This window comes from Lolium rigidum, chromosome 6 (assembly GCF_022539505.1).
Source record: "Lolium rigidum isolate FL_2022 chromosome 6, APGP_CSIRO_Lrig_0.1, whole genome shotgun sequence".
NCBI lineage: Eukaryota > Viridiplantae > Streptophyta > Magnoliopsida > Poales > Poaceae > Lolium > Lolium rigidum.
In genome coordinates this window covers 294,564,948-294,590,334 of record NC_061513.1, presented here as the reverse complement: position 1 = coordinate 294,590,334, position 25,387 = coordinate 294,564,948, and the positions used below count along the sequence as shown (strand labels likewise).

Sequence of the window (25,387 nt, the reverse complement as noted above, 5' to 3'; positions counted from 1 at the left end):
AAACCTTTTATTAAGAATCTATTGCTTTATGAGTTAACTCTTATGCAAGACTTTTTGATGCTTGTCTTGAAAGTACTATTCATGAAAAGTTTTTGCTATATGATTCAGTTGTTTAGTCATTATCTTTTTTGTTAGCAAACTATAAACCATTGCTTTGAGTCACTTCATTCATCTCATATGCTTTACAATAGTATTGATCAAGATTATGTTGGTAGCATGTCACTTCAGAAATTATTCTTTTTATCGTTTACCTACTCGAGGGCGTGTACGAACTAAGCTTGGGGATGCTTGATACGTCTCTAACGTATCTATAATTTCTTATGTTCCATGCTAGTTTTATGACAATATCTACATGTTTTATTCATACTTTATATCATTTTTATGCATTTTCCGAGACTAACCTATTAACAAGATGCCGAAGCGCCAGTTCCTATTTTCTGCTGTTTTTGGTTTCAGAAACTATACACAGGAAATATTCTCGGAATTGCGCGAAACAAAAGGCCACGTCCCTATTTTTCCAGAAGCTTCACGGAGTCCGAAGGAGAGACGAAGGGGGGCCACGAGCTGGCCACACCATAGGGGGGCGCGGCCCACCCTTATGCCACGCCGCCATATGGAGTGGGCCCCTCGAGCGTCCCCCGACTCTGCCCCTTCGCCTATATAATCCTTCCGTCGCGAAAACCCTAGTACCGAGAGTCATATTCCATGAAAAGTTACGTAGCCGCCGCCATCGCGAAGTCAAGTTTCGGGGGACAGAATCTCTGTTCCGGCACGCCGCCGGGACGGGGAATTGCCCCCGGAATCTATCTCCATCGACTCCACCGCCATCTTCATCACCGTAGTTCTCCCCCGAGGCTGAGGGGGGAGTAGTTCTCCCCCGAGGCTAAGGGCTCTACCGGTAGCTATGTGGTTCATATCTCTCTCCCATGGTGTGATCTTTATGAGCTTTGTAATCTAGTTGAATATGTACATGTTGCTCTTGTCTATTATGCACTCTAGAGGTTACTTTAATATGAACTCCGGAATCACTCTCCACGGTGTGATGGTGACAGTGTGTGCATCGTGTGTGATTCCTTTATGACGTTGTGGAGTTTGTTTACTCCGGCTTGAGGCGTGCTTTTGCAGCCCTACACAACGAATGGTGTTTGTTATCCAACAAGTGAGTGTTTGAGAGTAGCATTTATTTATTCAATTATGTGATCATTGTTGAGAGTGTCCGCTAGTGAAAGTATGATCCCTAGGCCTTGTTTCTAAGCATTGAAACACCGTTTCCAACAAGTTCTGCTACATGTTCGCTTGCTGCCATTTTTATTTCAGATTGCAATTACTACTTATAATCATCCATATTACTTGTATTTCACTATCTCTTCGCCGAACTAGTGCACCTATACATCTGACAAGTGTATTAGGTGTGTTGGGGACACAAGAGACTTCTTGTATCTTAATTGCAGGGTTGTTTGAGAGGGATATCTTTGGCCTCTACCTCCCTGAGTTCGATAAACCTTGGGTGATTCACTTTAAGGGAAACTTGCTGCTGTTCTACAAACCTCTGCTCTTGGAGGCCCAACACTGTCTACAGGAATAGAAGCGTGCGTAGACATCAGAGGTGCATGCTCCACGGGAAGGAAAACATCCCCAAGACCCACTTTGTCGACCATCTCTTAGGCGGTAAAGCCCTAGCACGAGAACATTTCTATGATACCAATTGAATGGATCGGCGCGACTAGAGGGGGTGATTAGGCGCTACTCAGTTTTTATATCTTTTTCGATTTTTATCAATGTGGAAGTAAATGTGCTAACTTGATAGTAAAGTGACCCTAGAATGATGCAATACAATAAGGCAAGTAAAACAAGTAGTAAGTCAAGTAGATGAACAAGTATTAGAGAATGGGACAACCGGGCGAAAGCGAAGAGACGAGGATTTGTTTCACCGCAGTTCCTCCCACAAGGGGGAGTACGTCTGCGTTGATGAGGTGCGGACCACTAAGGTCCAATAGCCACACAGGCCTCACCTTCTTCCTCAAGGAAACCCCACAAAGGAGTTCCCTTTTCTCCACTAACAAGGCCGATCGAGACGACTATTCCTTCACACAAGGTTGGGGTGAGCTCCACAACATCGAAGGCTCCCAGCACCCAAGCTAGCCTTCATAGAAGATCATCTCCAAGGGATTCCACAAGAGGAACCCTAACTACAAGATCCACAAAGGATTAGGTGGGATTGGTGGGATCTTTCTTGATGGGATGATAGATCGGGGTCTCTTCCACCACTCCTCAAAGTATGAGCTTGATTGGTTAGATAGGGAGGGAGATCCTCAAGGTTTGAACTCTGCAGCAATGGAGGAGAGAGTGTAGAGATGCTCAGGCGAGCTGGGGAAGAAGACACCTCATATATAGGGTCATTCAAAAACCATCCGTTCAGCAGTTCCCGCACGACCGGTACTACCGCCCTGGCGGGCGGTACTACCGCGTCCGTATGACCGTTACCCCAACAAACTAGGTAAGTCCCGCACGGCCAGTACTACCGGGTCCAGTACCGCTTGAGGTACCGCATAAGAAAAATGCAAACTGGATACCTCGCGGTACAAGGTGCGGAACTACCGTACTTTGGGAAATAGATGCGGTACTTGATCGCTACCACGACCGGTACTACCGCGAGTCACTCGAAGAATGACTTCAAGCGGTACTTCCGGTATAGGTACCGCACAGGATCCAGAGGGACTTTGTCATACGGCCGGTATCGCCAGCGGTAGTACCGGTTATGCGGGAGAACCGGTAGTACCATCGTAGCGGTTCCAACCGACGTGTACCTGGTGCTGAAGGCGGTAGCGGTATTACTGCTCTCAGCACCGGTACTACCAGTCATGCGGAGACCACATGTTTCCTCAGCTTCTCGAAACCTCTCCAGCTGTTACAACATGACACACACACAAGTAATAGAAAAGACTATCAAACTAAGCTAGTTATGATTTTGGTCTTCCAAAACTCGAGTGGAGCATGAGTATACCGTGTACCTACAAACATATGAACGACTACACATACGATGATGTTATATTCTAATGTTGTCAACAAACACACAAAACACTTACGAAAGACATGCTCTTTCACAAATGTTCCAACAAGCATCAACAAACACACAAAACACTTACGGAAGACATGCTCTTTCACAAATGTTCCAACAACCAAGCAGGAATGTTAATCTCAGTGAAACATGCTCCAGAATAGCTCTTTTATATCTTCTTTGAGAGAGTCAAAACACATACACTTCAACACCACAACAAGAGCCAGAACAACGAATGAATAGAATTGCGCAAGTGCGGTTTGATTAGTGGCCTTAACTCTGCTAAGCAGCAGCAGTAATTCGGACCAGGCTCTCAGTGTATGGTATTACATTGAAGTAAACGATTTCCCGCCTAGCAGCAGCCTTGAACGTGCCCGTGCTCTTGTACCTCTGGCGATCCAGCTCGCACACGGTGTCCAGCTCATGCGTCTGCAGATCGTATCGGCAGATGTACTGTGACCGCTGTACAATCATGGCGCCGCCGCCGGGGAGAAGAGCCATCGGGTGCACCAGCCCCGAAATGGTGAGGGAGTAGCGGTGCTCCCATCGCCCGTCTTCTTCCACCAGCGTCCAGATCTTGAGGGGCTGCTGCTCGGCCGGCTTGCTGCTGCTGAAGGCGGTCAGGCATAGCTCGCCGTGCATCTCGTCCAGCATGAAGGAGTAGGACTCGACAAGCGCAGGGTCCAGCGAGTCAGGCAGGCGCGTGACGCTGAAGGTCTCGTCGTCCAGGCTGAGGCGGAGGAGGCTGTGCAGGCTCGGATCGAGACCACGCTTCTCGATGACCCAGAACAGGGCCCCATTGGCGAACACGGCCGTGATCCAATCCGCGACAGGGTACGGCGGATCGGCCGTGGTTTCCCTCCAGGAAGCGGAAGCATCGCCGACGGTGAAGACCTCCATCCCCATGGCGTAGATGCCAGTGCTAGGATCCCTGGAGCGGTAGAAGGCCCGGACCACCTTGTGGCAGCCGGTGCGAGGGTCCCGGCCGAGGCCTACGGGGAGGCAGACCTGGTACCGGTGCATCTTGTTGCGCCTGCTGTACGGCAGCGTCATGGTGTGCCTGGTCGCCGGGTTGAAGAGATAGACGTTAGTGTTGGTGGGGGCGACCACCAGGCCGTCGCAGTGCGCGAAGGAGCACACGGAGTTGAACTCGCCGAGGAAGTTGCCGCCGTGCATGAGGAGCCTCGCCTCTTGGGGCTCCTCCTCCTCTGAGGAGGAGGGCTGTTGCGGCCACTGATAGAATCGGATCTCGTTGGAGAAGGTGGTCGGCCAAGCCTCGTCCTCGATGACGTAGTTCAAAGCGTGAGGGGTGACAAGCAGTGAAGGGTCCTTCCTCCATCTGGAGGCAGATTGCCGGAGGTGCGCACGGATGAAGAAGGGGTCGGAGATGATTGCATGCCACACCTTGCTCACACACTTGAACCGCAGGAGGGACTTGACGGGCAGCCGGAGGAGGATCTCAAAAACAAGCTCGTCGAGAAGCTCGGCCGCAGGAGGTGACTTTGTTGTCTTCCCCATCTTGCAAACCTTCAAGTCCATGGCAAAAGACAGAATATACAAAAAGATTAGTAACTGGACATGGTTCCTACCAGTATATATACTAGCAAACATGCCAGGATAGTATATATTAAATAATAAGAAAATATGTAAATGTTGCCCTTCTGGTGTGTGAATTCAGCCTACTTTTACCCTCTCGAAAGACAACCTTGTTCTTACTCGCATCACTATGAATCTCCTTCTCAATCCCAACCGACAAGTATCTTCCTCCTGTCTCATCCCCCCGGATTTGTTATCGAGGTCTCACTGTGCACAACAGTTGACAAGCTCCACTTAACGTAGTTTGCTCATCTTCTCCAACACTGCTAATCTTGTGTTCGTCTCACCTATCGTAAATAATGAGGTGGCAATGCCGCAACGACACCATCTTCCCTCTACCCTCATCGTCTACCCAACAGAACCCAAAACCTAGTTTCACCTTCAGTTCTGTGAGGAGTTCAAACTCTGATAGGCATCTACTGCTCACAGTGCGACATTAGTGCGGTGGACATTTTTCTACAACAAACAATCCTAAAACAACTAATTTTGCCATTAGAGTTGATTATAATCAATTCATCAAGTTTCATTTGCATGCAGCATGAAAGATATCAGAATTTGACATCATGATTGTTATATAGATGATCTAGTTTCCTCAGGCCCTATTTCTGAAGAAAAAGAAGATCAAAGAAAGGTGGTGATCATGGTGCAGATTATAGTAAAACAACCCCGCATACCAGTAAACAAACAATAGTGTCAGTAATAGAAAATAGTTGGTTATGTCATATGGGGAAAAATTAAATAGTTGAAGCGACTATTTTCCTATCAGATAATATAAACACAACTATAAGCTAACACCATGAAGTTTTTTGCCGAGATCATAAAGTTGTTATGCCCATTTCTAGATTAATGATGGATTCAACATAAATGGACATGAAATTTTTCTGCAAGTTGGAGCTAACCAAAAGGCATGTAGTGAAGTCTTAGCATGCATTTCCATATGCAGCATCAAAAAGGAATGCAGGTTACTAAACAAATTGCGAAAGAATATGACTTTGGGGCATGATAAGTTCATCAAATCACCATGTAAATGAAGTTTTCGAAAACCGAAAGAAACTGTAGCACAAAACTATCAACCAGGTCCAAGTTATATCTAGCGCCATAAGAGGAGATGTGGAGCGTGTTTTCGTGGAGGTACCATCACCAGACAGCAGACAGATTATGTTTACGCTTGGGACTAATTACATGGTGGCACATTCCTGTAATTAGTCCAAGTGTGAATCAATCAATCAATCTCCACTGATACTTAAGGCAATAAATATAAATATGTACCCTATAAGCATCAACAGCCTGCGTTTAGGAAGCAAATTAAGTCATGTGGTAATGATGATATACTAATATGGAAGTGCATTTTGCAAACAGGGTGGGTATATAATCTGCATCCTGCGTCCTGGAGCATATGATACTTGACCTACATCACGGAAGATTTCGGTGTCTGTCAGGTTGGATTGGCGGTTCGTTCGTTTATACAAAGGAAAAGATAAGTCCGCCGTGTTCATCAGGAAGGCGGGGTCGAGGGGGCGGGGATTCACCTGCGAGAGGGTCTCTTCGGGGTTGGGGCAGGCGTCGCACGGTGGCGGCGCGCGCGGTCTTGTGCGCGGCGGGGAGACGGTGGTCTTGGAGCAGCAGGTAGAATCCGGATGGGGGACCTGGAGGAAGTCGCCGGAGAGGAGTTGGCGCAACTGTCGGAGGGGTGCCGTGGAGGAAGTCGGCGGAGAGGCTCCGGGCGGACGTCGGGGGAGGCTCTGGCCGCGCCTGAGTCGACGGAGAAGGCTTTGGCTCTGCCCTCGGTGGCGCGGCGGAGTTCACGCACGCGCGCGCGCCCGCTGCGGGTGATTTGTTGCGCGCGCGGCGGTGGCGCGACGTCGGCGGGGCTAAGGTCCGCGGTGGCGCGGAGCAAAGCGCGAAGTCGGCGGGGCTAGGTCCGCGGCGGCACGGCGCGATTGGTCGGCGACGGCGTAGGAATGCTCGTCGGAGCTAGGATGCGAGGGTTTGGGGCCACGCAGGCCGATGCGAATTCGGGCCGGTTGCGGTGCGAACCGCTGCGTCACGCAGGTCGATCCGGCGCGGTCGAGCCAAGTTTATGTTCGTTTAGAGCGGTTTTTTTATTAATACTACCTATGTCTATAAACAGTTGTCTTAGATTTGTCAAATACTAGATGTATCTAGTAACTAAATAATGTCTAGATACATCAAAATTTATGGACGGAGGGAGTAATGTTGTTCATGATTTAGTGCTAATCGGGGGAACACTAACCCAATTAGCATCAATCACATGCATGCATGCACATGCAGCCAGACGCAGTCGTGTTCCTCTACTAATCGGATTTCTCTAGCCCGATTAGTACTAATCGGGTTTTCCTAACCCGACGGTGGGTTATTTAAAAAATAAAATAAAATTGAGTATTATTTGTAGAATTAATGGGAACAAAAATATTATTAAAAATATTTCGCTCGTTTAGATACAACATGTTTTTTTAGCATGAACATGGGGTTTTATTGATAGAAATATTATACCCCCTCCGTCCACAAATAAGTGAACATCTAGCTCAAAACTTTGTTCACAAAAAAAGTGTAATTCTATGTTCCCAATGCACATTAAGTAGCAAAAATTACTTCTCTCTAAATTGCACGGAAATCAAACCCAACAATATTCATCACATGTTTTTCTTGATTTCAACATGCACTTAGATTATTGGATGTGAAAGAATTAAAGAGGGGAGAGATATTGATTTGCATCTTCCTAATACATTTTTTACCCCCATAATTTATCTTGAAAACCCTGCGTGTACAACAATTATTTGCGAATGGAGGGAGTACACCAATTAAATGGATCTTTTCTGGGATGCATCTCCAATGAGAAACAAGTCAACTATATCTTTATAAACAACAGACTAGCTGTTTATAAACAAAACTGTTTCTAGAAACTTTATATTGTTCTAGATTGTGTGAGTCCTATTCCACCATTTCCCTTTGTAAACCTCGTATTGAGATTATAACAGTCTTCCATGCATTCCGTTTTTGGGAGTGATGTTTTAGCACATACTAGCATATGCTCCCTCTAATTTAAAATGCATCGTAGTATGCACCGAATTAAGTTTCCAGTTTTAAAGCAATCTTTTGTTGTAGACTAGATAGATGACATGTGGTGAAAGCGATTTACCAATGGGTATACTCCCTATGTCCATAATTACCCTGCATTTTGGGCTTAGTGAAAGGTACAAAATTTGTAAACCTTGACTAAACATACAGGAAAAAATATAAACCTCTACAGTATAAACTAAACTTGATTAAAATTAATATACAATATATTTTCATATTCTATATATTTGATATTATATGTGTTGATTATTTTTTCTATATGTTAGAATGCAGGGTAATTAAGGAAGTATAAATACGCTGGTATCATTTGGTATATTATTTGTTACTATATGACTAGATTAAAGGGAAATACAACAGAAAATGAACAGAAGCAGAATTCTTGCAACTAACTTAACCTAGTTGGACTGTTCTTTTGAATGTGATGTGCATATCCTTATGATATCATGAACAACATGATGATGCTAGCAAAACTTGTTAACCTTTCATACTACTCCATGCAACGAAGCTGACATGTTTATTCTACTCTTTCCCCTTCCTCATTTCCCCTTCCCTCCTCTATGCAATGAAACTGACATGTTTTGACATTTTTTGATCTGATATTGATTCTACTCTTGTCCACAAGAACGATGGATCATGCTCACCACCAAAATTTCACTATTACAATACAACCAATCACAATATCCCAATTTCACACGAACACAAAACAGAAACTATACCTCACCTATTGACACGGGACTATAGATCAGGAATGTACAATGAGTGCATGGAATTGTCCATCCATCTAGAGGCATCAGCATTGGGCGATGCGGCTGACCTGGTTCGTTGTCGGTATGAACATCTGCGCCAACCACTGCAACGGTTGGAAGAGTTCTGCGCGCTTCTTCCGCCAGTAGAAGATGGCTGCGTTGTAGAACTCATTGCGGATCGTCTTGGAGGATGCCCTCCAGTCGCACTTCTCCATCTCGGCCCTGGCAGTCCTCCCCATGTCATCTCTGAATTCCCTGTCTGTCAGTAGCATCTCAATCTTGCCAACACAATCGTCGAGGTCGCCTGGAGCAAATAGGAAGCTAGTCTTGCCCTCCACATCTTCTGGAATTATATCAGGGATCCCACCGGCACGGACCGCCACTACTGGGACTCCAGATGACATGGACTCCAGGACTACTTGGCCGAGTGTCTCGGACTCCGATGGCATCACGAAAACATCGCCGCTTGCGTATGCCTGCGAGAGCTCCTCGCCTTGCATCATTCCAGTGAACACCACCGGCATCCCCTCGAACATCTTTTCTAGCTCAGTCCTATTAGGTAATTGCAGGAACATGTCAGGGTCGGCGGTGGTAAAAGCTCGAAAAGATCGATTTGCGGGACAACAAAATGAATGCGAAAACTTCCTTTAATCTGATATTACATGCTTGTACAAAAACTTTGATGTACTTAACAAAGAACAACATGACTGAAAAAAACTATTGAATTGGAGGAGAACATTCTGAGTTTGAGAAATTCCGGGGTTGGCATAGGAAATACCTATATGGTCCATCCCCGATAAATGCAATTCTTACTCCGGGTAACCGATCCATTACCCTGTCAATTATAAAGCAGAATCAGTGCCAAGAAGCTTTATAATGTAAGGCACAAAACACAAGAGAAATGATATATGTAAAATATAATATTAGCCACAAAGTGCAAAGTACGAATATTGCTCACATCTTCAGAAAATCCAAGTTTTTCTCACGCCCAAAGCGTCCGACGTGAATTATCAATGGTCTTTCGGGCTCACCATCACTGAAAATAATGTATACCAGGTGTCAACAGTTAATCTCAATCGATTATGTACAGAACATTCCTGAAAAAACAAAATAGGATGTCACCTTAGCCTAACTCGCATCTCATGGCTGCGGAATCTGGGATGGAAGCTGGCAGAATCAACACCTTTGTTCCAAAGGCGTATTCTGTTAGCTGAATAAGGATGTAAAATCACATCTTTAACATGAGAAACAATAGCACGTCAGGAAATGTAATAATACACATGTATTACAAATTAACCAACCTGAAATGACATGGGCAGTCTCAAAATCCTTGCTGATAGCAGCAGATGGCACCAAAGTCAGATCAGCAGCTCTATGAAGGAACCCTGTAGGAAATAACAGGACCAGATTGTTTTCATCTTGTGAAAGTCGACTCTTAACCTAAGTGTGGATTAAGTGGGCGTAGATGGCTTACTAATGACTTGCCACATTGGTTCTACGAGCCAGCTAAATGTATATCTTGGAATGTATCTGCAGAGGAAAAATATAAATATCATTCAGTGACTATGACAAACAGATGAAATAGCTCTCCTAAGATTGTTTGCTAACAATATTTTGTTTCTCAAACTGCTTTGCTTTCTATCGTGATGGTACTTGCCGATGTCATTTCTTAAGAACTGGCAGTCTGAATTATGAAACGTCTATGTTATACATAAAGCTTAACAGTAAACTGCTTGATATTGTTGTAGGCACCACCAGGTTATTTACGTTTCAACACAATAACTAAGCTAACCACATTGGTAGTTTATTCTTGGCATTCTGAATTACTCAACTGTATGACTAATTATCACAAGGCATTCTAAATTCTTTTCAAATGTGCTGTATATGCTTATCAAATGCTGTGGAGAACAAACGAATCTTGCAATATTAACTTACACTCTACCAGCATTATGAATAGAGAAAATGTCAACTATGGAAGATGTTAAGTTAAGTACTGAACCAAATGCAAAAGTCAAAACAAACAACTTACACTGGGACATGGGTGTGGTAGGACATCACTAGAGGCACACTGAGCAGTTTAGCGATAGCAAGAGCCCCAAAAACCTGATAATGTAACAGATTCCCAACATACTCTTTAGCAGCTAGCCACCGGAGAACACATGATCGACGAAATGGTTGTAGAAATAAAATTTACCATGATTCCAGGTGAGGACGCATGAATGATGTCAGGCTTGAACTTCGCAACCTCAGAAATGATCCTGGGACTGAGCGCAAGGGACAGAGGAACTTTCCCATACAGTGGACATGGAAAGCTGGAAAAGGATGACAAAACAGAGTGATTAGTCACAAGAATGGATTGATGTAGAAAAACTAGAAGTCTCTCTTGAGAATTTACCTCCATGAACCGATAACTTTGGCACCGTGGAACTCCTGTGGAACCCCCTCGTGGTTGGTCACAACGATGACCTGCAAACCCACCAGAAACCCAAATTAATTCTCATCTACCACTAGCCTATACTATCCTCAAGTCCAACAATATTGTGCTAAAACCACCACATGACAAATAAAAAAACTGAACCTCATCGCCCATTTCACGCAGGTGCTTGATGAAGTTCTGGAACCGATTCTTGTACCCGGAGATGTAGCTGCAAACACAAAACGCGGAATAAGCCTAAAATGTGAAAGGCTTACAGGCAATCTCGTCTTAATCAATATCACCAGTAACCAACAATTTCTCCATTCGGAGGTATCAAAAAACGCTTTCATTCTCCAAAGGCAACGCCACAATTCACATTCTTTATGTTCCCCAAGAGGCCTTACTAGCTACACTGAACCAGCCGAGTAAGCAATTCACTGGGGACTTGAACAATACACTACAATCGATCTAGCCAAGAATTTACATGAGGCCAAGAATTCACACGGATGAGGGGCGAGCTCTTACGCGAAGGGCGACGGCTCGACGAAGAGCGCGACGCGGCGCGGGCGCCCCGCGGCCTCGCCGTCAAGGACCAGCGTCTCCCCTTCCAGGTCGTCCTTGATCTCCGAGGCACCGATCGCCATTGCCAGCACCACCGAACAAGAACCTTTGCTACGAACCTACAGTTGTTGCGTGTGTGTGCCTACGTTGGTTGGTGCGTGTGGGAGCAAGAAAGACGGCGAGTTCGTCCTGAGTATATATATGAGAGGAGAGACGGGGGAGTTGGAGTTTGCCGGGGGGATATTCCATCCGGGAAGAACAGGATAATTGGGAGAACTTTGAGAGCATATGCTGCTTTGCCTCTGCGCTCTCATCACTCTTGCTGAACTGTAATATATTCTTTTTTGCAGCTAAAACCCAAAATTTTCGTCACCCAATCTCAGGTGATGTGCAAGTGTGCAGCTGGGTTTGTGTTGTGTGCCTGGATTTAGTGCTGCGTGCCAAGCTAAATATAGGCAGGGAATAACCTTGTTCAGAAACAAATCTTGGAACCTAGATACCCTTGCAGAGGAAAAAGGTCAATGGAGTGGCAAATGGTAGTAGTAATAGCGAAGAGAGCGACTCTGAAAATAATGCATAGCCTTGAAAAAGATAGGTCTAATGGAGCCCCCTAACGTATTAGAATTTGTTTTGGAAGATCTGGCTAAGAGCTTAGATCTCATCTCAGACCTCTGGTACCCATTCATTCATGAGGCCAATGATTGTTGTGCTAGGTATATTCCCAGGAAGATTTTGCTGTCCATGGAGCATCTACTAAACAAATAACCAGATCTTGTTGTCTAGCTGACATGAGCAGTAAGAACTGACACTACCAAACAGAACACGGTGAAACAGGAACAGCGCAGTTCTGAAAAGATAAGAGGTAGTAACATCAAGGAAAAACAGCGTGTGAGACTCAGCCTGGACAATGGAATTGTCGGAAATCCATGTAAAATTTGCAGGAAAAAGTTCAGGCTATGCTCCCAAAACTGGCACGATACAAGAACAATGTTCTGTTCATACTTCGTTTTGACATAACACAGGGAGACAAAGAATGCCACCATATTACGTGCATAAATCCATAAAACAAGTGAACCTAGGTCACACATCTTGCAGAGATTATTGCACAAAATTTTAATGAGCTGATGCTAGAAACACTCAGCTGTGAGCCTGTGAAGTGTGAACCATACAAATATTAAACTGTTGCTACAACAGCCAGCACTACATGCGCGCAGTTAGAATAAGTTCAAGCTTGAAACAACCCGCCACAAGTACATAGCCTTGAAGGAGAGGTGCAACTGCTGTGTTCATCGGGGGAATTCATCCTGTGCTGCTGCAAAAAGTCATCTGTCCGCTGTCGATTAAGACCTCAGAGGGCGTCTCGAGCAGCAATCCTGCACACGATTGCCTCTGGTACTGTAGAAATTGATAGTTCTTGGGTAGTTATTTTGTATTGCTGCCAGTAGAAAAATAGAGGACAGCGAAAAAAAAATGATAATCAGAATCACATAAAACAAAACATAATGATTACAAGACCCAAATATTATCATATAACAGGTGTCAAGTTCAGCTAAACACCTTCAGAATCTTTGGCTGGTCTGCTCTTGTTTCCAGTTCTGATAGATCAATCTTGGTTCCGCAGATGAGTTTTTCCACTGCTTTCATCTGCGATGTTACGAATTTAAATTCAGTGGTTGAATTCCTACATTCAGAAGGATAATGACTCACACAAATGCATAAGGAATATAAATGGCATGAAGTAATGAAACTGAGAGTGCATGCAGGAAGCACAATTTTCTAGAGAGTGCTACATACAGTTAGACTATTTGTTCATATTACTTCCGAGACATTTAGAGTGGTATGCAATTGGAAGGAGAGTGAGATGCCCCCGTAAACTGCAAAAACCCCAAGATGGGCCGGAAAGCAGCCTACTATGCGAAGTACAGGTAAAATGTCAGTTTTTGCAGATATCCCAAGTGTTGGTACTTGGTAGTGGAAATCAAACTGCGGCACACATAACATGACTGAAGTTAGTTATGGAGTACTAAAATCTGAGGTCGTTACAAGAATCTCTTGATTCAGGTTCATAAAGAGAGCACTGACATAGGTGTCCAATGCTAGAAAGTTTCAGCAAGGTTTCAAAATAATTTCCAGTTTTTACAGAAACCATCAGGACAGGAAACTGTGGAACTTCAGATTTGCGTAGCTAAGGCAATTAGCATGTTCCAGATCTAACATATATCTGAACCTACAGACATTTCACACAACTAACCAGATCAAGAACGCAATCTACCAAACGAGATATCGGCCAATTCATTCAGGGTTACTAGCAAGAATCTGACGGGTTCAAAACCAAGACCGAACACGGGGCGCCGCCCTAAACGTCATCGTACCTCCTCATCCGAAGCATCGAACCGAGCCGCCAGGATGTACCGGGTGTCATCAGCGATACCGCACCGCTTCAGGGACTCCGTGATCTGCAACCCGAAATCACACAAACCGTCAGCACGCCAGCACCATCACAGTGCTGATAATGTAACAGGGGAAGGAAGAAGAGCCCGCTCACAGACATGCTTGGAGCCGGAGAGGTTGTAGACGAGCTCCGAGTGCAGGGTCCTGGTGGTGAGCGCCTCCCTCGACTTAGAGAGCAGCGCCTTGTGCGCCGCCGCGAGGACCGGGAACACGTCCGGCACCTGAAATCACACCGAGTTGACTGATTGGTCACGCAACGCAATGGACTGCAGCAATTTGCGTGGTCTAGCGTAGAGGAGAGTGCGGAGTGGGGTTACCAGCGACGCGTTGATGAAGGCGGCCTCCGGCTCCAGCGTCCCCGACTGCATCAGCTCCAGGAGCTCCCTGCGCGTGCCAGAAATCGTGAGCCAGGCAGAAGGACCTGGGTCGGGCCGTGCAGGCCGCGCGCGCGCACGGTGGCAGAAGCAGCAATGGCGAGGGGGGGGGAGGGGAGGAGGGAGAAGGCGTACCGGCTGTTGGAGACATCGGCGAAGAGGGCGAGGGAGACGCTGCGGCCGCCGGCCACCGGGAAGCTCTTCATGCCGCTCTCTGCGGGCGACGAGCCTCGGTAGCTTCCTCTTGCTCTTCTTGGGTGAGGCGGCGAGCTGGGGCGGCAGCGGTCTGCACGGAGGCGGAGCGCGAGCTGGGAGGCCGCCAACGGACGGAGCCGACCTACAGGCTCTAGCAGAAGCGCGGCGGCGGCGGCGGAGGGGATCAGCAGAGGAGCCGGCGGCGTGGTAGGGACGGGAGCGACCTAGGGTTGGGGGATTGGGTTTAATTCGACCAGAAATTCAGGTGTTTTCGTACACAAAATTCAGCTCAACTCTGGTTGGGACTAATTCGTTCCTATTCAGTTCAGTTTCAAATTTCACAGTTTTTTCAAAGCAACTCTAGCAGAAATGTTGGCCAAAGCGCCTTTTATAGGCTCGCTGAATCTGTGATCAGCTCGGCCGAAGCCCCTGCGCGAGTATATAAAAACACAAAATGGTAAACTAGCGAGTTAGCTCGACTCGAATCGTTTATGAAGAGCCCAGATTTAAAACTCGGTTTGACTCGTTATACATCAAGTTCAAATCGATTCACATTACTGATTTAGCTCGCGAGTTTCCGATTCTAATTCAAGGGCTATACTAGACATGTGTGACCAGTCAGCGAATGCGGTTGACCATTCTCTCGTATTGGATCCACAATTTACATCTATCATGATTCCCGACCCACTACTATCCATACAATTACACTAATTATTTTGATTAATTAATAATATTTGAAGATATGAAGTAATTATCTGACTACCATGCATATGTGGAAAACAGTTTTAGGGACAAACCCTCGTGATGACACGGATAGTCAGCAATTGGTTGTCTAGATATGGTTAAGATACATATGATTTATTTTCTACTCTTTATATTTCTCTATTACAATTAGGTAATTAACAGAAGCAATTGCATACTAGTGGTACCAACAATATTCTTTGTTACACGGTTATAATATTTGAGTTAGAATATAGTCACTACAATTAAGTTATGGTTTCCAACAAAAGATAAGTTAGTTGCTTTTCGAGACATCGCCCTTTAAGAGGGCATACATTATAGTTAATTGGCATGCATATGAAGTAACACGTGAAGAAAAATGCATACTTTATTAAATTAGTGCAATATGGATGCCGTTTATGTGTTTCCGTTATATCCTACTAATTTTCATGTGATTATATATATTGGTAGGAAGCTCTAAAGGCCATAGTAACAAATATCATGATAGATGTTTATAGCGAGGAATCTTCTATCTCATATGTAAGAAAATATGAAATTCTAAGTTAAAGAACATGGAGACCCTATATATGATTTTGGTAATTAATGACAAATTTTATGAACTAATGATTGCCTTAAGTTATTGTTATCACCAGAATTTGACCAAGTCAGAGGTGGGCCGCGATCAAGATGGGCTTAAGGATTATATACGGAAGAAATACGTGAATCGGCCTTGTATGCAAAGTTGGGCTAGATTGCCCATATATCTGTATTATAGTAGATCGCATCTTAGATAGAGTTTTACCCGTGCACGGTTAGGTGCACGCCTAAAATTAGAAAGTCCCCTGGACTATAAATATGTATCTAGGGTTTATGGAATAAACAACAACCAACGTTCAACCAACCAATCAATCTTGGCGCATCGCCAACTCCTTCATCTCGAGGGTTTCTACCGGTAAGCATCATGCTGCCTAGATCGCATCTTGCGATCTAGGCAGCAGAAGCTTTATGTTGTTCATGCGTTGTTCGTACTGAAGCCTTTTTGATAGCGAGCAACGTAGTTATCATAGATGTGTTAGGGTTAGCATTGTTCTTCGTATCATATGTTGTCGTAGTGCAACCCTTGCATATCTAGCCGCCCTTACACCTATCTTAGGTGTAGGGGCGGCACCCCGCTTGATCATTATTTAGTAGATCCGATCCGTTACGGTTGCTCCTTGTTCTACAAGGATTAGTTTAATATCCGCAATAGTTAGGCCTTACAAAGGGTTGGAGGATCCAGCGGCACGTAGGGTGTCGTTTGCTAGTCCTAGACAGGATGTTCCGGGATCAACCTCGTGTTGGTTTTTAGGCCCTATCTAGGATCGGCTTACGATCACCGTGCGTGGCCGCGAGGCCCAATCGTGAGTAGGATGATCCGATTATGCGGTGAAAACCCTAAATCGTCGTAGATCGCTTTAGCTTTATCTTGATCAAGCGAGACCACCATATATTCGTGCACCTCGTACGAATCATGGGTGGATCGGCTCCCCGAGCCGATTCACAGGATAACTCGAGAGCCGATCGAGGCTCGTATTTAATGTTTACGTGTATGCCATGCAGAAACTAAGCGAGGCATCTCCATCACCTTCCCGACCGTGTATAGGTCGGGTGGCACGCCCTTGCATCGGCATCGGACGTGTGTACCGGAGGCTTTGCGGGCCGTCGCTCGGAGGGACCGGGGCCAGCCGCAGCCCTAAGTTGTTCCCGGCTCTACTCGTGTTGCCCGTCGCCGCCCGCCGGTGGGTTTTGACCGCAACACATTCTGGCACGCCCGGTGGGACAATCGTCTACATCAACCACATCGCCATCTACATCTGAGATGGCGGACGGCACGCCAGTCACGTACGAGGATCTGACCGACGAGCTCAAGAAAAAGTATGACGGGGTCAAAGCAATCCTCGAAGCCGACCTCATCGGCTCGTTTCACAGAACCCATTCACATGGCATCAGGTGGAAGGGGTTCTCACCGGAAGGCGCGCTCGATGGAGTGGACCTATCCATCCCGTCAGAAGAACGTACCAGGTCCCTGCGCCAGGAGATTAGCTGCATGGTGACTCACTCGCTGCATCGCCATTCTGAGCGCCTGGTGAATACTTTGGAGCATGTCGCCTTTCGGATGATCCAGGAAGTCATGAAGCATCAGCACTCTCTATTAGGATCAGCTCTCGAGACCTACCGAGGAGAAGCGCCACTCCAGTCCCGTCCACCGTCGTCATTCGCATTGGCGGCACTAGAAGTGCCTAATTCATCGGCATGCGCCGTTGACGGGGTTGAGGACACTTACCCTGGGAGGTGCCAGCCAAGATACTCGTTCAACATCAACATGGTAGAACTGGGGCACCGCCCTGATGAGGGTAGAGACGAGGGCAGCTGCTCTCACAGCGAAGATAAGGAAGGAGCTGCTCCACGCGATCGGCCCCGACACTGCCAAAAGATCCTGGTGATGATCAAGATGGAAGCCGATTCTAGCGATCGGCCCGTATTATCCGTACCACCTGCTCTCCCAGTATGTGGCGTCGACCTCACAGGCGACGGAAAGCTAGGGTATGGGTTTACATCGGCTGATGAGCTAGAGGAGGTCGACATCGGTCCTGGGGATAAGCCGCGACCGACTTTTATCAGCAAGAAGTTAGATCCACAGCTCAGGGGACAGATGATAGCTCTGTTAAAAGAATACCCAGATTGCTTTGCATGGGATTACACGGAGATGCCTGGGTTGGACAGAGCATCATTGAACATCGGCTCCCCTTAAGAAAGGATTTCGGCCGTTCCAACAACGAGCACGTCGATGAGGGCCGAAATTCCGGAAGAAGTCAAGAAAGAGATCGAGAAAATGTTGGCCGCCGGGTTCATCAGGCCATGCGGGTATGCTCGAGTGGATCTCCAGTATCGTTCCTGTAGAGAAGAAGGACGGCCGATGGCGCGTGGCCATCGATTTCCGAGATCTCAATAGAGCCACTCCAAAGGACGAGTATCCGATGCCTGTGGCAGAAACATTGATAAATGCCGCTGCTGGCCACAAGGTGTTGAGCTTCATGGATGGCAACGCCGGCTATAACCAGATCTTCATGGCTCCGGAAGATATACACAAAACCGCATTCGAGTGCCGGGGCGAGTAGGCTTGTTTGAATATGTAGTCATGACCTTTGGGTTGAAGAATGCTGGTGCAACGTAACAACGAGCCATGAATTATATATTTCATGATCTGATCGGTAAGTTGGTGGAGATCTATATCGACGACGTGGTAGTCAAATCTGTCTCCATGGAGGGACACTTGGATGATTTACGGCGCGTCCTAGACCGAACTCGGAAATTCGGACTGAGAATGAATCCGAAGAAGTGTGCCTTTGGCGTGACGGCTGGTCAATTCCTAGGTTTTCTGGTTCATGAACGGGGATTTGAGATCGGCCTGAAAAGTCAGGAGGCGGTGCGTACCATGCAGCCGCCAACCACGAAGAAGGAGCTCCAACGTCTCATCGGCAAGATCAATTTTGTCCGACGATTCATCTCTAATCTGTCAGAGCGAATCGAGCCGTTCATGGCGCTGGTGAAGACTAAATCTGATGACGAGTTTCACTGGGGGGCAGAACAGCAACAGGCGTTTGATGAGATTAAGCGGTATCTGACGACGCCGCCTGTGCTAGTTCCGCCCCAGCAAGACAGGCCGTTCTACATCTACTTGTCGGTGGCTGACACATCCATCGCCTCGGTAGTGGTGCAACTCTACGAAGGCGTTGAAAAGGTCGTGTTCTACCTCAGCAGAAGGATGCTGGACGCGGAGACAAGATATCCCGAGGTCGAGAAACTTTGCCTCTGCTCGTTCTTTACCTCGCACCAAGCTTCATCACATCCTTTTGACTGGCAGAGATCATCGTCATATGCAAGTCGGATGTTGTCAAGCATATGTTGTCGGCCCTCGTTTTGAAAGGCCGACTTGGTAAGTGGATGTTTGCATTGTCGAGTTCGATCTCCGGTATCGACTCGCGAAAGCGATCAAAGGACAAGCGTTGGCCGATCTTATCGCCGAACGGATCAAGTACCAATATAACAGCACTATCTATACGTGCATGGGCTATGTTCTTCGATGGATCGGCTTGCGACGATGGTTGTGGCATCGGCATTCTGCTCGTGTCGCCTCGGGAGGCAGAATACTCCTTCTCCATCAGATTATCTACCCCTTGCACCAACAACGTAGCGGAATATGAGGCAATACGTAAGGGAATGGAGTTGCTACTGGAAGCCGGGGCAGAAGCAGTGGAGCTTTTTGGAGACTCCAAGTTGGTGATTAACCAGCTCACGGATGAATATAAGTGCGAAAGTGAATCGCTTTTCCCATATTGGATGGAATGCCGTGAGTTGATGACACAGTTTCGGTACATCAACTTTAATTGGATCCCAAGATCCCAAAATACCGAGGCCAACAATCTCGCACAAATGGCGTCAGGCTATATAGATATATCTGACGGGTCGGAAGTTCGAGTACAATTCCCGGAACAGGATGATTGGAGAGCCGAAATCTTCAATTATTTAAAAGATTCGGCTCGGGGGGCACCTAAACGGATAAGGTACAAAGCCATGAAGTATGTCCTCATAGGAGACGATATGTTCTACAGGACGTTGGAAGGGTTACTACTCAAGTGCGTGGGACCAACTGAGTCTAATCGGCTTTTACATGAGGTGCATGAAGGCGCCTGTGGAACTCATCAGTCGGCTCATAAGATGAAGTGGCTAATCAGGCGATCAGGGTTTTATTGGCCCACCATGCTTGAAGATTGCTTCAATTATTACAAGGGGTGCCAAGCGTGCCAGATGTTCGGGAAGATTCAGATGGTACCAGCATCAGCGATGAACCCTATCATCAAGCCTTGGCCGTTTCGGGGGTGGGGCATGGATATGATCGGCAAAATCCATCCGGCGTCGAGCAAAAAACATGAATGGATTTTGGTTATCACAGATTACTTCACCAAGTGGGTGGAGGCCGTCCCAATGAAGAAGGTGAAATCAGAAGATGTGATCAAGTTTGTGAAAGAACACGTCATTCATAGGTTCGGGATTCCCCAAACTATCACGACCGATGGAGGTTCGGTCTTTATTTCTAAAGAATTCAGGAAGTTCTGCGATGACATGGGGATTAAACTGATCCGATCATCTCCGTACTATGCTCAAGCTAATGGGCAAGCTGAAGCGTCCAATCAGAGTCTAATCAAGTTGATCAAGAGGAAAATTGACGAGAACCCTAGGGATTGGCATGAGAAGTTATCAGAAGCGTTATGGACCTACCGCATGTCGTGCCATGGAGCTATAAAGACTTCGCCGTACCAGCTTGTCTATGGACAGGAAGCCGTATTGCCTTGGGAAATTACGGCTGGATCAAGACGTGACGTTTCAGAATGATCTGACAGCTGAAGAATATGCAGCCTTGATGAGTGACACTATTGAGGACGCAACAGAACTTAGGCTTTGGTCGTTGGAGAAGATTAAGGAGAACAAAGCCAGGGTGGCTCGTGCCTACAATAAAAAGGTTAGACCAAAGGAGTTTCAAGTTGGTGATCTAGTATGGAAAGCTGTGTTGCCGTTAGGAACCAGGGACAAGGCATATGGCAAATGGTCTCCTAATTGGCACGGTCCGTACAAAGTTTTTCAGGCCTTGAAGGGTAATGCATACATGTTGGAAGAGTTGGACGGCGAGAAGTTCCCAGTAGCTGTCAATGGTCAACACCTCAAGAAGTATTTCCCAAGCATGTGGGATGACGGGCAGTAAGATGTGGGGGCCGATTTTAATCGGCCAGTAAAAAAAATCAAAAATCACAGCCGATGCGCAGGCATCGACTTGAGAAAACATATGGAGATAACAGTATGCAAATACAGCCGATGCACGGGCATCGACTTCAGAATAACAAAGCCGATACGCTGATATCGACTCTAGAGGAATAAGCTCAAATTAGCAAGTTAACGGAATCGGTTCAGACTAGAAATCATGATGCGTGAGACGAATCTCCTAGTGGGTTGCTGAGGAGTTCAATCTGATGGTTTGGACGAGAATTAGGCCTATTGAGGCCTGTTGAAATGCGTGTTTAGGCAACAGCTTGGCCTCAGATCGCAATGCGAGCCGATGTTCTGCTATCGGCTCTCTGTACGGCAACTCCATTCGACGATCGGCAAAGTTGACAAGGAAGCGAAATTAATTGAGGGATATTTTCTTCATTAATGGAGGGATTTCTTACAAAGAAAGAGCCGATTGCTCAGGGAAGAAGAGGGCAAAAGCCAACTACTACTACTGATCCCTAATCTAGGGGCCGTTGCTGCCCTCGTCGTCGCCGCCTCCGGTGCGGTACCGCCGGGTGGCTCTTCATCGAGCTTCCGTAGCCTTCTACGGGAGCCTCATCTTCCTCATCGTCGTCATCGCCGTCGTCGTCCCACCGAGTGCGGAGGCGCTTCGCCGGTGGGTAACCTTCGAGGGAGTCGTCGTCGTCCTCCTCCGCCTCTTCCTCGGAGGAGGTGAAATCGTCCCGGAGAAGCGGTCGTCCTCGCTCTCCGCCTCCTCTTCCCCTTCGACGAGGAATTGAAGGTCGCCCTCTCCGTCGGTCAGGGATTTGTCATCCTCAGACCAGATGGAGGAATCGTGTTCCTCCTTGTCCCACGTCGTTGGGGCGAGAATGTCGTACGCCGCCAACGAGCCCCACTCCGGCGTCGGTTCGCGAGATGAGGAGGAGTCAGAGAAGACCGACGAGGTGGAGGAGGAAGAAGAGGAAGACATGGCTATGGGAGATTGGGGGTTTTTTGGGTGCCGATGGCGCGAACGGAGCAAGGTGATGAAGTGGCAAACTGCTCGCAGCGGTTAAATAAAGGGGCTATAGTAGAAATTCAATGCCACGACGAGCTTCCGAGGAGGCGGTGCCCAAAGACAACGGTCAAATCACGAGGAATAGTTGAGAGGGCAGGGCATCATGATGAAGAATGCTGCGACGGTTCTGCTCTGCCATGACATGACCCGACGAAGAAAAAACAGAGTGATTTTGGAATTATCAATTCCAAAACCAGGGGGGCATGTGTTTTCACCAGAATTTGACCAAGTCAGAGGTGGGCCGCAATCAAGATGGGCTTAAGGATTATATACGGAAGAAATACGTGAATCGGCCTTGTATGCAAAGTTGGGCTAGATTGCCCATATATCTGTATTATAGTAGATCGCATCTTAGATAGAGTTTTACCCGTGCACGGTTAGGTGCACGCCTAAAATTAGAAAGTCCCCTGGACTATAAATATGTATCTAGGGTTTATGGAATAAATAACAACCAACGTTCAACCAACCAATCAATCTCGGCGCATCGCCAACTCCTTCATCTCGAGGGTTTCTACCGGTAAGCATCATGCTGCCTAGATCGCATCTTGCGATCTAGGCAGCAGGCTTTATGTTGTTCATGCGTTGCTCGTATCGAAGCCTTTTTGATGGCGAGCAACGTAGTTATCATAGATGTGTTAGGGTTAGCATTGTTCTTCGTATCATATGCTCGTCGTAGTGCAACCCTTGCATATCTAGCCGCCCTTACACCTATCTTAGGTGTAGGGGCGGCACCCGCTTGATCATTATTTAGTAGATCCGATCCGTTACGGTTGCTCCTTGTTCTACAAGGATTAGTTTAATATCCGCAATAGTTAGGCCTTACAAAGGGTTGGAGGATCCAGCGGCACGTAGGGTGTCGTTTGCTAGTCCTAGACAGGATGTTCCGGGGATCAACCTCGTGTTGGTTTTTAGGCCCTATCTAGGATCGGCTTACGATCACCGTGCGTGGCCGCGAGGCCCAATCGTGAGTAGGATGATCCGATTATGCGGTAAAAACCCTAAATAGTCGTAGATCGCTTTAGCTTTATCTTGATCAAGCAGGACCACCATATATTCGTGCACCTCGTACGAATCATGGGTGGATCGGCTCCCTGAGCCGATTCACAGGATAACCTGAGAGCCGATCGAGGCTCGTATTTAATGTTTACGTGTATGCCATGCGAGAAACTAAGCGAGGCATCTCCATCACCTTCCCGACTCGGGTATAGGTCAGGTGGCACGCCCTTGCATCAAGCATCGGACGTGTGTACCAGAGGCTTTGCGGGCCGTCGCTCGGAGGGACCAGGACCAGCCGCAGCCCTAAGTTGTTCCCGGCTCTACTGTGTTGCCCGTCGCTGCCCGCCGGTGGGTTTTGACCGCAACAGTTATACTTCAAGAATTGTCCAAAGTTAATGAAGCGAATGACCAATGTGATATTCAAGGTATGCTCCAAAGAATAATCATATGAGATTTGAGCCTATTAAAAGTATGTCTTAAAAAAATATGCTTGTGTGAGCATTCATGGTTATTTTCAAAACATCATCGTTACAAAAAAGAAGAAATGTTTTGAGGTTGATCAAGTTGAAGTCAAGATCAAAATGAGCCATCTATAAAAGATCATATGCTTGAAAGTTGAAACTTAATGTCTATTTGAGATAATGGATATGTGAAGTTATGCCTAAGAAGAGGCTCTCTTGAAAAAGCGGATCACGGTTGCACAAATGAACCATAAAGGTGCACCCAATTAAACATGTTTTTTTTTGTCATAATGATCTTACTTAGAAATACAAAGTTCTTATTATTTATTAAAATGGTAAAATTGATAATCAACAATAATGTCAAGGTACACTCCTTCTAACATAGCCATAATTGCTTCCAGGTCCCTCGTATGATCCCGTAACCGTCCTAGTGAATGACCAAGATCTACTCTGGCTTCCTCCCTTGTTTCAATCTCCAACTCCTCCTGGTTGGAGAAAACGATGTATTTTTTGTCGAAGGTTTCTTTCATAATTGGATCGGTGTCTATTTTAGTTGATTGGAGTGTGATCAATCAATCCTTAAGAAGTGTGAGCAACTTAGGGTTAAGAAGTGGCATCCGTAGAACCTACGGCCGGTGTGCTACCCTCTAATGCAACGAGCCTTTGCGAGAATCTGCTGCACAAGCATCTTCTTTTGTAGTGATAACCTATATGGACACCTTTCCCGTATGGATCATAGATTCACTTCAACACCACGTTTTCGAAAACCGTCAAATTATGTTCGTGAGCGAAGAACCAAAATGGACCGAGATGAATAGGTAACTCACATTTGCGCCCCTCGTATGATGTTCCATCTTTGTGTCACCACCCCGTAGTCTGGACAGTCTCCACCACCACCGCTGCTTAGGAAGGTGAGAGTGGAGCACGAGATATTATAAATTTAAAATAAGAATGGCTCGGCCAGAAGGTGGTGGGTCACACTAGTCACTGAGACGGGATGCGGTTGACCGTTACCATTCTTGTAGTAGTGCCGTAAAATAATCTGCCGGATATGAAGGCATTATTGTTAACCTAATAATAAAGGAGCTAAGGTTTCTGCCAAAATATTCGTACAACTTCAAATTACCCTACGTTTTTATCAAAATTACGTTCCCTGCCACCGCCTAAGTGAATACCGGTTCGTATCTGTCCGGATCGCTATGTTCTGATCATTCGTGCTTCAATCTGGATCGTTCCAGATGGATGGATCACAATGTGTTGGCCGGCCCAGTTGATGCCGTGCTAAACTACCACGCCTCGCTTCATGTGAGCTTTGATGTGGGCTGACTTTGTACAATCATGAAGTACTATTGAAGTCAGTCAATCTGGTCCGAAGGCTATGGTAGCTTTGGATATTTTGCTTAGGATAGTCCCACATTGCTCTGTTTTACTAAATTTTGCCTCCTTATATACGCTAGATTTTCAGGAATCAACGAGCCTCCCTGAAGAACAATGAGAAATAAGAGCTGGATGGAATATTAAGCACACAAGCCATCAGAAGAAAGAACCATGAAGAGAATTTCAGATATTGGTGGAGGAAATCGGTGTCGACGATCGAGGGAGCACAAGAGATGAGATGCCGTCCAACTGCGTAGGCTAAGTCCAGCAAGAATAGATGGAGACCCGAGACACGAGAGATCGTACACGTTCCATCACACTTCGAGTAATCCATAAAATCGGGCTTCTCAAGGATGTTCCGTCGCCACAAGAGCATCGCGTCGATCATCCTCATCTGGCTGCCACCCCTCGATTTTTTGTGAGCAGTGTTGTCTCCCCACGACTTCCAAGCTCA

At 46.5% G+C, this 25,387-nt stretch overlaps 1 protein-coding gene and 1 pseudogene across 1 annotated transcript; both read right to left on the bottom strand.

Annotated features, from left to right (window-relative positions):
* Positions 1-3,202: 3,202 nt before the first annotated feature.
* Positions 3,203-5,681, bottom strand: LOC124666420 (putative F-box protein At1g50870). Its single transcript, XM_047203757.1, has one exon. The coding sequence runs from the start codon at positions 4,667-4,669 to the stop codon at positions 3,341-3,343; it is 1,329 nt and encodes a 442-aa protein (XP_047059713.1). The 5' UTR covers positions 4,670-5,681; the 3' UTR covers positions 3,203-3,340.
* Positions 5,682-8,364: 2,683 nt separating this feature from the next.
* On the bottom strand, positions 8,365-14,507 carry LOC124665752 (annotated as a pseudogene).
* Positions 14,508-25,387: the final 10,880 nt, after the last annotated feature.